We start from the raw sequence: 17306 nt of genomic DNA on the forward strand, positions 1-17306 counted from the left end.
AGTCTGCCCATAGGGAAGGAAGGGGGGGAAACCAGATCCAATCAGGCTATTGGTAATCATCAATACTTACATTGAGGACGAATGATGGGTTGGGTGGTGGTTGGATGGTTGGATGCTGGAGTGCTGCACACCAAAGAAGGGTTACTTGAAACATTCTAGAGGGAAAGAAAGGTCTTGTCAGGGTAAGTAGTGATGTGGGTTGCGGGTTCGAAGCCCACGTTTGGAGGCTTGGGAAGGATACAGTGACGGTAGTATACAGTTTATACTTGTCGGTGTAAATTCATTCAAGGTCCTCAACTGAAAAGTGTCAACTTTGATAGGAAAGTTTTCTGATAGCCAGCCAACACACACACACTTGCTTATATTGCAATCCATCAAATACACACACACACACACTCGCACACACACGCACGCACACACACACACACACTCGCACACACACGCACGCGCGCACGCACACACACACGCACACGCACACACGCACGCACACACACACACACACACACACACACACTCGCACACACACGCACACACACACACACGCACAAACTGCATAACATAGGGGGTAGACGACAGGGCTTCCTGACTATGAATAGGACAGATAGCCAGTTTACCTAGAGGTAGGTCTCTCTCTTCAGGGACAACAGCTCCTTTGCTGCCCCCCCCCCCCCCCGCCCCCCCCCCCCTTTACCCAGTCCCCCTGCACCTCCACCCTCCACCCTCCCCGCGCCCTGAGGCGACATGCGCTCCACAATGGAGAACAGAGTGGTTGGGGAAATAGGAGCCATTTATAACTGCCTGGCCGACGTGTTCTGCACCCCCCACCCCCATCCACCCCCCATCCACCTCCCCACCCCTCAGTTTGGTGCGATGGCAGTGAGACACACGAGACAAAGAGGGAGCGTCGCCCATCTCCCTGGCTAATGTTACACAATTACCTCTTAACCACTCAGACGCGTGCCTCGCAAACACACCCAAAGAGAGTGACATCAAATCAAAACAGTCACAGGTGATCGAGTCGAGCCATCGAGTAGTGAGCCTGTCTGTGCTGTTCTGTCTGTCTGTCACACAGATGGCTGTGGTGGGTGGGTGGAGGCTGTGGGGTGGCTGTGTGTGTGTGTGTGTGTGTATGTGTGTGTGTGTGTGTGTGTGTGTGTGTGTGGATGTGTGTGTGTGTGTGTGTGTGTGTGTGTGTGTGTGCGTGTGTGTGTGTGTGTGTGTGTGTGTATATGTGTGTGTGTGGATGTGTGTGTGTGTGTGTGTGTGTATATGTGTGTGTGGATGTGTGTGTGTGTGTGTGTGTATGTGTGTGTGGACGGAGGTTGTTTGAATTGATAACGGCACACAAATATCATATCCAACCAGCGCTGTTATCCGTCATGCCGCTCAGCCCTCAGTCAGGGAGAGATGAATGACTTCCTCCAGACTTCTGAAGCCTCTCTCTCTCTCTCGTTCCCTCTCTCTCTCGCTCACCTCCTTTCTCCTCTCTCAACCTTTCTCACTGGGGGATTGGGCATGCAAGGAGAATGGACTGTTTTTGAGTAATGATAGTCTGGAATGATAGTGGAGGAAACTGACAATATTCTACTTTACTGAAAACAGATACACAAAGCATTGCCTTTGCCTTTATTATACTTTTTCCTAAATGGCACATTCCAAAACACCATCAGTCCACATTAGTTAACTAATACCTCACCAACTGAAAGCCGACTGCATTTAAGGCGATGAACAAGTTTAGATCAGTTTGAATTAATCAAATGGATAAAAGGGAGGAAATAGGAGAGTTTAAAGAAATGTGTACACATCATGTCTATCACATCATTTTCTTAGACACTGAAATGGCAAACATGTATAATGAAAGAGAGAGAAACAGAGAATAAAAGAGGAAGACAATTCGTGAGCTTAGAATTCTAAGGTTCTATCTCCGTCTAGGGTAGTTCAGAGATATTGAATTTGAGCGTCAAAGTTTTTACATTCCATTATGTTTTGTGAGATGGAACCTTTGTATTTTATGAACTACTAACTCAAAAATGTCAACATTTAAAAAAAAATAACACCACACAGGCATTAATAAACACCTAATGGATCAGATTATGTAAAAAAACTCAATTTTGACAAAAATGGAGATAGAACCTTATAATTCTAACGTCACGAATTATGAAGTGCGAGGTGTCCTTGCATTAGTCAGTCAGGTATCTCTCCAACGCCGGGTTACCAGAGGTTGGCCACACAGTCTGCTGGTTTGACGGCTCCTCTCTCTGTCAGACCCAGGCCTGTCACTGTACGGGGAAAGGCTGTCACTGCACTAATTGCCTGGGCGTGACCCCACCTCCCCTCCATTCACCTGACTAATTACTGGGTCTTTAGGGCTCTCAGTCAGTCCAATTCAATTCAAGGGTTATTTGCCAGAAAATAATTCAGGAGACTGACATTGTCAAAGCCAGCTGAATGAGGTATCAGATCTAGATCAGTGGTGCTGGCAACCTATTTTATCTATGAGATTAGTTGGGGAGGTCTAGAATCTGTGTTGATTGGATTTACTGTACTTACTTTGTTCCTGCTCTTTTCACAATTATACTCTTCTTATATACTAACACACAATGACCTGATACAGCCCTTAGTTAGCACATCTCACCTCCTTTCTGTCGAGAGCCTGTAGAGAGCATGATTTAACGATGAGAAGGAAGGAAGTTGTCCTAAAATAAAACAAGAAAGGAATATGAGAGACATTGCAAGAGATTCCAAGGCATGCAAATTACATGCTAATGAGATGCTAATGAGCAGGGTGAGAGAGGGAGGCAGGCGGTGGGTGTAAAGTTTGGTTAGAGAGCAAAGTGGCGAGACAGCAGGCAGGCGGAGGGGCGACGCTTGGGTGAGCAGTGAGTACCCCCACTGCCATTCTGAGAGAGAGGGAACATTTAGCGGCGTAGAGAGAGACAACGGGAGAGAGAGAGAGAGAGAGAGAGAGAGAGAGAGAGAGAGAGAGAGAGAGAGAGAGAGAGAGAGAGAGAGAGAGAGAGAGAGAGAGAGAGAGAGAGAGAGAGGGAAACAGACGAGAAAGAGGCCCGCGGGCTAATGGATGCTGATTGATTCTCAAATTACATTTCAACAACTTCTGCTGGTGTTTTCTATTCTCTTTCTTACACACTCCTCCTTTGTCTCAGTTGTTTTGCTTCTTGTTTACTTGCACCTATGTCTCCTGTTAGAATGACTCCTTTAAATGATAGTCAGGCAGCTAGCTACTCATTTTTGGCTCAGGATACCAAATAGAAAAGAAGAGAGAGAGCGCACACCACAGAAAATTCAGGTGAGGTGCTGGCAACGGAACAAAATCCACACTCAAGTTCCAGATGCAACAAAATGTGGTTTAATAGGACAACGGTTTCGACCGTAACCTTTGTCAAGTCTTAAATACAGTACGTTAGGATGAGAGGTTGTGATGCTATTTTGGCTACAACCTCAGATAGTCAAAACTTTTTAAAGGTCAAAACTGTGAAACTCATGCAGGAAATGTAAAAAAAAAAAGAAAAAAAGAAGAAGCTTACTCAGCCCTATAGGTCAACTAAGTACTAAGGAACTGGCAACACAACCCCAAAACAGGGCCTCACCAAATGTAGGCTAGTCTTTATGAAGGCCCAACGGCCCCTACAAGTGCATACTGTCAACATAATCTGTTTGTGAAACATCAGCTGTGAGGAAAAAGTGTCAACATGGGACTTATACCCTCCCTCCTTTCAGACAGATGGAGTGAGACAAGAGGGCAAGACTCGTTATTACCCTGTCAGCTCATTCGATACCTCCTTCTTTATCAATCGCACAGAGAGACTGGGGCTTGGCTCAGCAACGTGCTAATGACCTCACTTTGTCTTCCCAAGCCTGACAAAAACCAGAGATGCCAATTCAACCTGCTGTCTTCATTTCAAATTTAAAGACCTTTTATGGAACTGAAACTGGGAGACTGAGAGAGTTGCCTATTTGTATTGCGACTATCTTTTTTTTTTAAGGGGTGGCGGGTTGGTTGAAAGGTACGGTCTTGTCATTATTGAAGACAAGAAGTGCATAGTAGTATGCGGCCATGCACACACCATGAAGGTGAGAGAACACCGTGAGACAAGCACAGGGGGAAAAAAAGCAATATTAGACATCGGCAAAACACACTTATACTCCAAATATTAATGATTTTTCATTTGGATCTCATCATCAAATGCGTCCGGGAGGAAATTGCATTCTATTTGGCAAAAGCCTGTGAAAGCGAGGGAACTGGATAATGGCCAATAGGTGTGTAGATAGAAAAGAAGAAGGGTGAGAGAGAGAGAGAAAACCACAGATTCCCTGATGGAGGGGGGGAGGCAGGGGGGAGAGCGGCTAAGGTTGGAGCGAGAGGGAAGAGAGAGAAAAAAGGAGGGAGATTGGAAATTGAAATTTATGACATTGAAAATGACTATGACGGAGACAGGTCCCTCTACTCTCCTCTCTTTGGTAGCAGTCAACCTTGCAATGAGGGCAGATCAAACAGAAATAGGCTGTTGGGGGTGTGCTGAGTGCGTGGGTGGGATGAAAAGGGGGAGGCGGTGGGGGGGGGGCTGGGGCTGTAGCAGACAGAAGTGAAGGAGGACATTAGTGGAGAGATGATGTTGTCAGTGACCGATGTAAATCGCGGAGCTACATAGTCAACAGACACAGTCGGCTGGCTGCGCGGGCCAGGGCCTGTCGCCGTGGCGATGGCACTGACAAATGGAATATTTTCGGAGGACTTAATCAGAGGAAAATGGGGTTTCATCTGCACGCCTCCCCGCTCCGCCGCCCGCAAAAGAGAGAAATGATTGCATGTCCCCCTCTCTCTCTCCCTCTCGTTTTTACCCTCTCGCCCCTCTCTCTCTCTCTCTGCCTTGCCTTTCTCTCTCCTTCTCACTGAGCATAGCTAGGCCTACTGAACCTTGAGGTTACCAAAAAAGGAGTTTATCTGATGTTTTTTTTTACAAAAGGATATGTATGGAAAGGCCTACACAAGAGCATGCGCACACACACACACACATCAAACCTGACTGATGGATGGACTGATGTTTTTTTCACTAATGTGTTGATAGTACACAGTTAGTCAAGACATTATCAGATTTTGAACGTCCTCGTCGAGATTGATGGCTTTTCAGGGTGTTTAAACCAGCATGAGCGGGGCGCTTAGGTGGCGTAGCGTTGACCATGTAACCGCAGAAGCCGAAACATAAGCACACTTGCATCCTTCAGTATAATACACAGACACACACACACACACACACACACACACACACACTTACTTTGTACTCCCACATCAACAAACACACACACTCATTCTTATGCTTACCTTGCATCCACACACACACACAAACACACACACACACACACAAACACACACACACACACACACACACTCACACAAACACATACACACACAAACACACACACACACAAACACACACACACACTGTTGAAGTGGTGCGTTGGGTCCAACTCTCTGTGACCAGTGAGTGCTGGATAAACATTAATAAATCTTCCTGCAATCAGTCACCTATCAGCACAGTATAGAGGGTGTGTACGTGTGTGTGTGTGTGTGTGTGTGTGTGTGTGTGTGTGTGTGTGAGTGTGTGTGTGTGTGTATGTGTGTGTGTGTGTGTGTGTGTGTGTGTGTGTGTGTGTGTGTGTGTGTGTGTGTGTGTGTGCGTGCGTGCGTGCGTGGGTGCGTGGGTGTGTGTGTGTGTGCACGTACGTACGTGTGTGTGTGTGCGCTCTACTGCGTGTGCATGCCTGTGTGTACACTGTGTACAATACTACTAGAAGATTATAAGACCCTGCAAAACGCATGTTTTCAATCAAATATTTGTTTTAAAACCTTCTATATTACATTGCAACGGCCTTCCTTGCAGACGTATTGGCTGGACTACCCCGGCAGCTCTGTCCACAGACCCACAGAAGCAGAGAGGACTCCTCCACAGCTTTGATGACATGATCTATTTCGCCCATGATAAATGTTGCAATCTCCTGCCCTGTTCCCCTGTCTGCCTAATTTGTTATGATGTGACACACACTGGTGGCCTGTTCCCTTCCCTGGCAGTGATGGGGGACTTGTTGCTAGTAGGGTCCTCCAGTTAAGTGGGATAAGAAGTCCAAACAATAGAGAGTTTGACAGAATGTGACTATTTCTGTGTTTTTGTTTTGTTTAAAAGTTCTTGTTTTTTGAGATCTAGGTTTGTTCAGTGTCTGGTTTTACAGTACAAATGCATACTCAACTGTACATGCACAAGTCATGAATGCAAAGATTAAGGTATCAGTAATTGACACTGAATGGGAGAATATTTGTCATTTGACTACTTTTAACATTATAATAGTTACTTTATATCCAATATGTCTGGTAAAAATTAGCATAAGTGTGGAAGAGTAACCAGATGAGAATCCTCAATAATAAATTGCAGGAACCATAACCATCCCTCTCCTTCCGTAAGAAATGTTAAAATGGTAAATGGACTGCACTTATATAGCGCCTTTATCCAAAGCGCTTTACAACGGCCTCTCATTCACCCATTCACACACACATTCACACCAATGGCGGCAAGCTACCATGCAAGGCGCCGGCCCACTCACTGGGAGCAATTTGGGGTTCAGTGTCTTGCCCGAGGACACTTCGACATGTGGCCAGCCGGGGCTCGAACCGCCGATCTGCCAACCTCGCGATCATTAGACAGCGGCTCTACCTCCTGAGCCACAGCCGCAGAAGGACACACGTCACAGTGAAGCAGGGCAGGATGTGAGGAGACTTAGACCCATCTGGGTAGGATGTGAGGAGACTTAGACTCATCTGGGTAGGATGTGAGGAGACTTAGACCCATCTGGGCGCAGCAGCAGGAACAACAGGGTAGAGAGAACCACAACAGAGCATGAATCACCTAGCGAAACGACAGTGAAATTTGTCACCTTTTGCTGGTGGATCAATGATAATTACCTCCTTGACACGAGTACAGTTATTACTTTACAGGATCAGGGACAGGGGGAGGGAGGGCTGCAGGGTGTGGAGCTGATCGATACCCTCTGAAATATGGCTCCTGCTGGCCCCTAGGCTTGGCCTTATAGAGGCTCAACATGCCGTCACTACCTCCCCTGGTTGGTCTAGGCTGCCTGCACACTGAACGCTGCCCAGTGTAGCGACGGATTGTGTGTGTGTGTGTGTGTGTGTGTGTGTGTGTGTGTGTGTATGTGTGTGTGTGTGTGTGTGAGTGTGTGTGTGTGTGTGTGTGTATGTGTGTGTGTGTGTGTGTGTGTGTGTGTGTGTGTGTGTGTGTGTGTGTGTGTGTGTGTGTGTGTGTGTGTGTGCGATCAACTCAACACAAAGTGTTAATCTGTTTAAAAACACACATACAGAATGCAAGTATTACCCAGTAACCCATTTGCAATTTGCAATTAAGAGTGTGTATCTTGCACACTATCTATTGCTCTGTTTGAATAAATGTGAATGTGATTGTACCAGTGAGAGGGCTATTTCAAAGAGGGTCCGCACTGATAATCATAACTCCATTCTCAACGGATCTCCGACTACCTGAGGACAGTGACATATGATAATGCTCCAGCTGGGCTTCTGTTGTTGCTAGATTGCTCAGATCTGTAATTCCCAGGTATTTACCCTTCAGGAATAACAGAGGCTTCTTCTTCGGCGTATGGGTTGTTGTTTCCTCTCCACTCCACCAGGCTCGGGGCCGAGGGGCTACCCTTTTACCACCCCGAGACCTGGTTGAGGGGCTACCCTTTTACCACCCCGAGACCTGGTTGAGGGGCTCACCCGGGCTATATTTCTGGACACCCCTCCAGAAGCCACGTCATCGTCTCGTCATCTAATACCGACAGACCATGCATCCCGTTGGGTGGGTGGTACACCGGGCAATCCAGGATAACATGGTCTGCGGTTTGGTCCTCTAGAGTCTAGAGGCTAAGAGAGGAAGTCTGGGTAATGTGTTGCACAGGTGCTGTACGTGTCACTGGCCCATAACCTAATTCTGGCAACCTGCCTCCGCCGCTCCATCTATCCTCAGGGGCCCGTTGTTCAAAACTTTGAATCTGGTTCACAGTGATCCTGATTCTATTTTTGCTATCCAGGATAGCGAGCTGGCTGATTTCCCCTATATGACTCAAAATCAGCCAGATAGATCTAATCCTGGATAGCAGAAAAGAATCAGGATCATTCTGATCCAGATTAAAAGTTTTTAACAACTGGGCCCAGGACTGCCTCTGGATGGTTCATCCCTTCTATGGATCCTGCAAATTTGGAGAAGATGACGTACCATGGAGATCTGGCCTATTGTATTTAACACACACACACACGATTAGATGTCCCTCTTCTGTGGGAAATAGAGTGGAGAGGCCAGGAAGTTTATCCATAACTTTCATATCCTGCCACATCAGACAAGTCAGACCCGGTCTCAAGTAGATCATCATATTCATACCCAATGACAGTATATGAGAATGAAAATATGATATGATATTATTCATATGTAATGTAATGTGTAAATTATGTTTTTGGTCATTCACAGAGTAATGAGTAGTGTATGTAATATATCCTCCTATATACAATGTAATGTAAAATGTGTGTGTATCCTGGGAATCTTTGTGACTTGCAAAGTTTTATATTTCATACACTATGCATGATTGTCATGTGCATTCAAGCACAGGGTTTGTTTTAATGCATGCATGGTTCAAATAAAGTGCTACCCGCTATAATACCAACCACAGCTGGCACCCTTGAAGCAGCTTTAATACTAGATGCCAGCCCTTTTTGTTTTATCTTCCACTTTTTTAATGATAATTTGCATTTCTGGCCAAATTTAGTTGTGTTCTTATCTGTTTCCAATTGGAAATCTTAATCTTTATCCCTCCAATCAGACTTAAAACTGTAGGCCTTGGCTATGCTTTCCAACTCTGAGATGATGTTCTTTTCTCTTTTGCCATTTTGGTTTTGTTGAATGTCCAATTAAGATCCAGGTCCATTTCATCAAAAGCAAGTCCCACATCAAAGAAATTAACAAGATCTAACAAACCACCTCTCTGTGAAACTTCTGTCTTCTGTACTTCAGTATTAGTTATTATATAGTGCATTTGTCTTTGCTAATATTATTAGCAAACGGAGAGAGGTGGGAGGATATGAAGATGACGGCAGAAGATGAGCCGTCTCATGTAACATTTCCCCCCCCCCCCCCCCCTACACACACACACACACACACACACACACACACACACACACACACACACACACAAATACACACACACAAAGTCCTACATCTAACTCTGAAGAGTAGTACCTCTCTCTCACTACCTACCTCTCTCACTTTATTAAACGACCTGTCTGCCTGTATATGGTATCTGTCCCTGGTGGCGCTGTATGTTAAATTCCATCATTAAAACCCATTACCCAGCTATCAAACCCCCCTGTAATTCCGGCTAATGACCTAATTTCCCTAAGTGTCACCCATGTCAGTCAGCGTAGGGGCCAGTAACGCTGGCATGCAACCAAAGGGGTCTGGACTGCTTATGGTATCACCTCATACCCCCGTCCCCCCTCCCCCGTCCCCCTCTCTTCCAGAAGGAGGTTAAAGAAACCAATGACAAGGCAAGGTGGCAAGGGACTGTGTGTGTGTGTGTGTGTGTGTGTGTGTGTGTGTGTGTGTGTGTGTGTGTGTGTGTGTGCGCGTGCATGCATGCACATGTGTGCAGGGCAGTTGCTCCAATATATTCCAAAAACCTTTAATAGGTTTGCCAGATAAACTGGGGGGGGGCCGTTTTTTTTTTATGCAACAAAAAAGCGATGGAAAAAGAGGAGAAACAGGTAAGTGGGGGGAAACGGCCGCTGTTTGACAAGAGGCCGTTCTAAATCCCATATGCATCCATCATAAGTGAAGGGTTGCGTACCTCTGAAGGGTTGATAATAGCATTTTTGCATTTTCACATCGAAGCTTCTTGTGGTCTTGGATCTGGTTGGGAGAGAAAGGAGAGGTGAAGAAAGTAAAAGAAGGGGGACACAGGTTGTTTCTTTTCCCCTCCTCCTTCCTCCTCCTCCTCCTCCTCTTCATCCTTACAGCCTCCTCTCCCTGTCCCCACTCCTCAGAAAATCATTCCTTGAATTGGAAAACGGGCCCTGGGGCCTCCGGGGCGCCCAGTCTCTTTTCTTTCTCTTTCTGTTTTTTTTCTCTCAGAGTGGATAATTGACTCCCTTCGTCTGGTAATTCATCGCTTGCATATGCCAGCTAATACATCAGTGGAAGAGAAGCTGCCGACCTCCCAACCTTGTCGCCCGCCCCCCCCCCCCCCCACCCCGCCAAAACACACACACACACACACACATACACACACACAGGGCCCCAGCCCCCCCCCCCCTCCTCACTAAAAGAGCCAGGAGCTGGGAATGAGAAGAGGGAGTGAGGTGGCGAAGGAAAAACCTGAGATGATAGATGGGGCGCATTGTGGCATTATGAATGAATTATGCCTCCCAAATACCTTGAGCAGTGCAAGACTGTCAGCCTGTATCTATACTAATCTGAGAGGAAATATGACTGTTTCCCACATTAAAGAGGGCCAGGAAAATAACCAGCTATGGAATTAATTGAGCAATCAGGCCATTAGAGAGAAACATCATACGTTGTTGTCCCCAGTGATGCGTTTACATTTATCATTGGTGACTGGAGGTTCCGTTCTTTTATGTATTTTGTTCTGTCTCCCCTATCTCTTTTTAATGTGGCTCCATCACCAAACAGATTAGGATTCTTTTGACAAGACAATGTGTATCTTATGTCTTTTCCATAGTGGTGTCGGCAACCTTCTGCATTTATCAGGGGTATCACTGAGATTTCAGAGTATCCACTAATGATTTGAGGTGCAGTAATTCAAGTAATTAAATGATTTCGTTGTCATACAACAAATCAATTCGCTTTTTGAATTTCCTATTATTGGCTCCACACTACAATGGTTTCAATGCATTTTTTGGGTTTGATCTATTTTCAATACACACAATTGCAATTCATCATTTAGTGTGTGTTTTAGTGAGAAGACTCCACATTTTGAGAAACATGTTTTTCCATTTTTGTTTCTGCCTTGACACATGATTCTGCCTTGATTATTAAAAGTGATTGAACAATTCTTTAAAATAATTAGAAAGCACTTCTTCAGAAATTGAGATTGAAGAAGTTGTAGCTGTGTTGCAACAATAGTATGATTTATTATCTGCTGTTTGCTGTATAGAACTGCATTATACTGCCTGTCTCTGTGGTGTGTGGTGGAAGCTCGGAGCCAAACTGCAGCATGGTCACAGCATTAACCTTGCCCTTGTTCCAGGCTGCAGGCTAGAGGAGAGACTATAGTAAGAATGAGGCCGCTGGCCCCTTAAGGGTACTGTATTACTGTATTAGCTGCTCTCCGCTTAGACAGCTTTTGCACATGTTGTAGGTGCACTGATTTATAGAGAAATATAGCATATTATGAGTTCCCTACTAGGTTACAGTAATTACATTTATAATCATATCTTCTGGTAAGTAAGGGCCACTTCTTCTCACAATGACAGTCACACAATACCAATACAATTCTTCTTTTTTTTAACTTCTGTAACACTGACTACTGGTAACACTGGATGTTCTTACATATGCCACTGTTTTTGGGAGGCTTTCTTTTTTCAAGCTTTTTTAAATTTTATTTTATTTTTATAATTTCAAGCTATATAGAAAAACAACTATTTTTTTTCAAAACTACCAGGCCTAGTCTACTACAGAGGAGTATATGCAACTCTAAAATGAACTAAACGCCTCTGTGATTACAATATTGTGATTCCCATTGAATATCATAAGGAAATATCAGCTATCTGAGCATCACAACACCAAGATCAAGAGTTGTTTATGGCTAGTAACTTATTTCTGTTCAATGTAACTCTATCTCCCTCTTGTGTATAAAGAGAGACATTGCATGAGAGAATTCCGGAGCCTTCTGACTCGGGAGGTATTCTGCACATGTTTAATACCTCAAAACAAAAGGTTGGAGTTTGGTTTAATGTAAGCCATAGCCTACTAAAATGTATGGGTGTGGAACTCGTAAAAATTATTGAATGAAAGTAACAAGCAACAAATTAAACTAGTAAGCGTTGTATCAAACTTCAAATTGTTGTCAGTCCCTTGAATTAGCTAATAATCGATTTAATTGAGAAAGAGAGAGAGGGGGTATACATACGGCTCAATCTCAATTAATCTTTCCTCGAGTCCCTTTAAAAAAAAATGTAATCACATAATTTGAATGTGTATTGTTTAACTTGATTCAGTTTTTCTAATTCAGTTATTCAAGTTAAACAATACAAATTCAAATTATGTGATTCAAATTCATTTTTTTAATTCAAATTGAGCAATTCAAATTCAAAGTTAGTGATTCAAATTCAGTTTCTAGTGGCACAGATCTCTGCCCATACTACTTCGGTCAGGTAGTACTGATACGGCACTGGTAGCACTGGCACTGCACTGATACACGAATTCTCCCATGCATTTTGAGAGAGACGAGGATAGATGTATTGTATGTCTCAATGCATACAATAAGCATTGCCTAAATACAGTATGCATTGCCTAAATACATGCATGTGAACTACAACAGCATTCCAAGCACACTCTTTGATTCTCGCGCCTATCTTTTGGATTCTGGCCTTCACAGGCGCTCGCTCTGCCGGGATCCAATCAGGATCATTTCTGCTGTCTCGTTGCTATGTGCTCATACCCGGCTTTCTCACACAACAAGTAGGTAAGTAAACTACAGAACTCTCCAAGTAAATGCATTTTACTTGTGTATTTGTGTATTTGGTGTGATGTCGATGTATGCAGATGTTTGCAGAGATCATAACTTACGTTTGTAACCGTGTCATATACTTCTGATGCATTAACCTGTCTGTACCAGTCATATGGCCTAATATTCACACATAGTATTAGATTAGCCTGTCCAAATGCTCTCCATGTAGCACTTCTTGCTATGCCACAATTCATACAGGCTACCTATATTTGTCAGTGGTAGAAACATGCACACTTTGAAGCTATCAACTTTGTTTGATGCTAGCTAAAACAAAAATAAAAGAGTGCAGGAGGATACAAGTGCAAATAGGAAGGCTATCAAGCATTTGCCTTTTAAAATGTCTCAATTATTTTTACCTTTAGCGCCTATTAACTTAACTCTTTGAGTAGACTTGGAGTAACACACATTTCGCTTACAAAGCTTACAGTGGCCTGCAACACAGCTGGAGATAGACCACGCCTCTCCAACCATTATCCCTCCAATCAGATTATCTTATCACTGTTGCTACTCATTGATGACCAATGATCTTAAATATGCAAATGATCTGACATCTGACACTGTCAGTGAATGTCATGTGTGGGACGCTTCATTTTGCAGGCTGTCACTGCAGCACACAGAGACATTTAAACACTGGAAATAGATCAACCCGAAGTAAACTAGCAAATAACTTGGACTTTAAGGTGGACTTGGACTTTATGCAAAATGACATTTGAAGAACTAAGTGGGGATTATTCTGCAGAAAGGTAAAGAAAAAATTATATATATAGATTTCCCAAAGTTTCCCACTTTTTTAGCCCGCTCGATTTCGCCTTGTTGTAATGTGGCTGCACATGCACGGAGTGCACAAAGCTTGAATGTCATTTTTTATTAATTTGTAGGCTTATATAGTTTTTAAAAAAAAATGTGTGTGAGATTTTCTTAAAATGTGCAAAATGCGCCTTTTGTGCAATGTGCCTTTTGTCGTTTTAGAACGAGCGCCTGTTCGATCTAATCTATCTATGTGTTGGCTTGAGCTTTAATATTAAAATAAAATATAAAAAGCACTAAACTTCTCTGTTGAGCTCATGACAAGCTAATCCTGGCTAGCTGACCCGTCTGCACCATAGTGCTATAGCCCGTTACGCACCGGTGTCAGGTTGGTAAACTCCAGGGAAACACATTTTCAGACATCATTTAGAGAGTAAAAAAGTCACCGTACTGGGCTATGTTGATATGCTGCTATTTGATATTCGATGGGATTTTAATATGCACTGATACACGAATTGCAATGATGTCAACTTTGACATCAACTTGCATCAGACAGTCGGTTGGTGCTCGCTTGGTTCAGGGCAGCCAACCAACTCTACTGTTGTTAATGCTGCTAACATTAACATTAACATTAACACTCAACACAATATACTGTATATATGTATATACTGCTAGTTTGTGTTGTGCAGACAGGCTAGCCCGGGCAAGCCCCTCCATAAAGAAGTTGAGATTCGACCGTGATAGTGTAGGCCTAACAGTGTGTCAAACGTAGGTAGTTGATTCTTTGGGGGGTTTAAATAACAACTCTCTCATTTCTCATTTCTTTGCCAGTGAACTTGCTTGAACTTTTTAGCCGCTCGATTTCGCCTTGTTGTAATGTGGCAGGCTGCACATGCACGGAGTGTGCAAAGCTTTGAATGTCATTTTTATTAGTTTATTTGTAGGCTTATATCGTTTTTTTGTTTTGTTTTTTTATAGTTTGTGTGTGATTTTCTTAAAAATGAATGTGCAAAAGCCTTTTGTCGTTTTAGAACGAGGCCTGTTCGATCTAATCTATCTATGTGTTGCTGGCTTGAGCTTTAATATTCCATATTCTAACACATAGAGCACTACACTTCTCTGTTGAGCTCATGACAAGCTGATCCTTGTGATCCTTGTTAGAAATAGCTAACAACTCATTTGTCTTTGTGTTACAGAATGGATTCAGTGGCAAGAGCCTTGGAAGAGGTCCTCAGTTCTGCATTACCACAAGGATGCATAACAGTCGGGGTCTACGAAGCAGCAAAGTCATTGAACGTGTAAGTCAAGTGCTTATAAATGTGTTACTCTTTTTGTCTGAGCATGCATTGCATAGGACTTATTCTTATAGTGTATTTTCAAATGGTAGCTAATCATGAATATGTTCTTTTCTTAACCCAGCGATCCAGATAACGTGGTTCTGTGCATTTTGGCTACGGATGATGAGGATGTGAAGGACGTCGCTCTTCAGATCCACTTCACCCTGATCCAGGCGTTCTGCTGTGAGAATGACATCAGCATCCTGCGAGTGAACAACACCAGGCGTCTGGCTGAGATCCTCGGCGGGGGAGGAATACAAGGGGGAGAGCCCATGGACCTGCACTGTGTCCTGGTCACTGTAAGTGTCTTTTGTTCTACTAAAACTTAGTGTACCTTTATGCATGCTGTATCACAGTTTTTTTCCCATGATGACAAGCATGCATAAGATACAGGAGCTAGAAAGTACTTACGGTACGTACTTACTTTAACTAATGCGTGTGACGACTCATGCACGGAACTTGCCAGAACATGCCCGCCATATGCGCTTATCATTGGCTCAGTCCTACTACAACACACTCAGCTCTGCGTTTTATGACTTCTGTGGAATTTTTCAGTTAGACAAATAATGTAATTGCACTTAGTATTGACACCTCTTGGTTAGAAGAAGTCTTTCTTAAATCACAGGTCTGACACAGGACATGTAATTAGGTATCAGGATATGTTTCTTGAGCAACTGTCTCTCAACTCTTCTCTTCCATTGTCTTTTGCAGAGCCCTCACTCCTCATCCTGGAAAGACCCGGCCCTGAGCAAGGTTAACCGATTCTGCAGAGAGAGCCGGTGCATGGACCAGTGGGTGCCCATCATCAACCTGCCTGAGCGATGAAGGCTCTCCAACCAGCAAGGCCTGCGAAGGACTCACTCTGCACCAGAGTAGTGTGATCCCTGATGGACGCATTACTACCTCGAGAAGATTCCATACTGCTGATGTGGAAGAAGAAGAAAAGAAACATCAACAAAAGAAAAAAATAATACAGAGGGAAAAAAAGAAGATCCAGCAATCTAAGGTGGGATACAAAAGGGGACGGCTTTCCACTGGGACTGGCGGAGTTGAACTCTCGGCCTTGGTAGCCAAAGGGGAGATGAGGCACTTTTAATGTATATGAGTCAAGAGACTGAAAACGACGTCTGTGCTTTTTTAACTGAAGATGGACACTGTACAGGCGGATAAAATCATGTACAGTATGTGGAAGAGCACTTAACATTGTGAGGACTAAAGATGGGAGAGAAACAAAAAAAGAAAACAACAAAAAGCTCTTTTTTAGGCACTGGTGTTCAGAGAACCAAGGATTTTTTTTCTGCAGAAACGGAGCCCTTGTTGAAACACTGGACGTTTTTGAATTACATTTTTTATTCACACTGTTGATGTTGTTGTTACTATTGTTATGATTATTTAAAAAGGGAACGGCTAGATATCCAATGAATAGTGAATATACTATACAGTCAGTGTTTCCAATGCATTTCACAGTTTTTTTACTCAAGTGAATAGTTCTTTTTTTACAGTTTTTAAGTTATTTCTTATGATATTTTATGTTTATGTATTTATGTTTCAATTTTATACCATTATCTGCAATGCTCTGCAAAAAAGGCACAGATGTATTTTTGTGGTCAATAAAAGTATTTTTGGAGTCCGAATTGGATGGTCGCATCTCATTCATTTAGCATTTCTGGAAATGTAACAAAGCCTGTTGAACTTTGACCCCTCTAACACTTGAAAAGAGGAATCACGTGCGGATCATTGAGGTCACACTGGCCTCGGTGACATCCCCATCATGCAGTGTGACAATAGCACCCTCCGCTCTCTGCTTTGTTCTGCTGTGGTCAGCAAGACTGTGCTCATTCATCCAAACAGTTTCCCTTTTTCACCCGTCCTGAGTGGTTAGAGTTTAGCCCACGGTTTAGCTGGCAGCCCTGCATACCTTTTTGAATGCATCACAGTCGCCTGCCTCACTAAGACAAGTGCACACTCTTGTTTGAGTGACAAGACATGTTTCTGCTCAATTTAAATGCCTTAATTTACACATTATTTCACATTTGTGTCAAATCTCTACTAGACAAGAAATTGATGGATAAAGGTCAAATGAAAAGGAAAAAACATTTACACATTAACACTGTAGGGCTGAAGGAAAGAAATACCAATGCTTATTTTACATATTGCACATGTGCTGTATTACCACAAGCTCTACTGAAAAAGGTAACTGTCTGAATACCTGCTGCTCACAGGCTGTTTGAACCAGTTGCTGGCTGTACTGTATGTAGCTTTTTGCACAGAAAGGTGTGGCTGAGAGCGCATGACTGGAAACCCTTGGAATGTTTTATAAAGGCAAAACTGGCACGCAGCAGGTCGTGTGACATGCCCACAGGTGACGCCGCCGTCACGTGTGGATGATGTCAGAGC

The 17306-nt window shown here is 43.6% G+C and overlaps 1 protein-coding gene across 1 annotated transcript; it reads left to right on the top strand.

The window, feature by feature from the left end:
- The first annotated feature begins 13429 nt into the window (after window positions 1-13429).
- On the top strand, window positions 13430-16510 carry gadd45aa (growth arrest and DNA-damage-inducible, alpha, a). Its single transcript, XM_080542816.1, has 4 exons — window positions 13430-13568; window positions 14769-14870; window positions 14992-15208; window positions 15621-16510. The coding sequence occupies exons 1-4, from the start codon at window positions 13528-13530 to the stop codon at window positions 15732-15734; spliced, it is 474 nt and encodes a 157-aa protein (XP_080398942.1). The 5' UTR covers window positions 13430-13527; the 3' UTR covers window positions 15735-16510.
- Window positions 16511-17306: the final 796 nt, after the last annotated feature.

Source organism: Nansenia antarctica (assembly GCF_963989245.1).
Source record: "Nansenia antarctica genome assembly, chromosome: 12".
NCBI classification, from domain to species: domain Eukaryota; kingdom Metazoa; phylum Chordata; class Actinopteri; order Argentiniformes; family Microstomatidae; genus Nansenia; species Nansenia antarctica.

Coding starts and splice junctions, on each gene's coding strand:
- gadd45aa (XM_080542816.1), top strand. CDS start 13,528: ATGACATTTGAAGAACTAAGTGGGGATTATTCTGCAGAAAG. Junction 13,569..14,768: donor GGGGATTATTCTGCAGAAAG/GTAAAGAAAAAA, acceptor TTTGTGTTACAG/AATGGATTCAGTGGCAAGAG. Junction 14,871..14,991: donor GCAGCAAAGTCATTGAACGT/GTAAGTCAAGTG, acceptor TTCTTAACCCAG/CGATCCAGATAACGTGGTTC.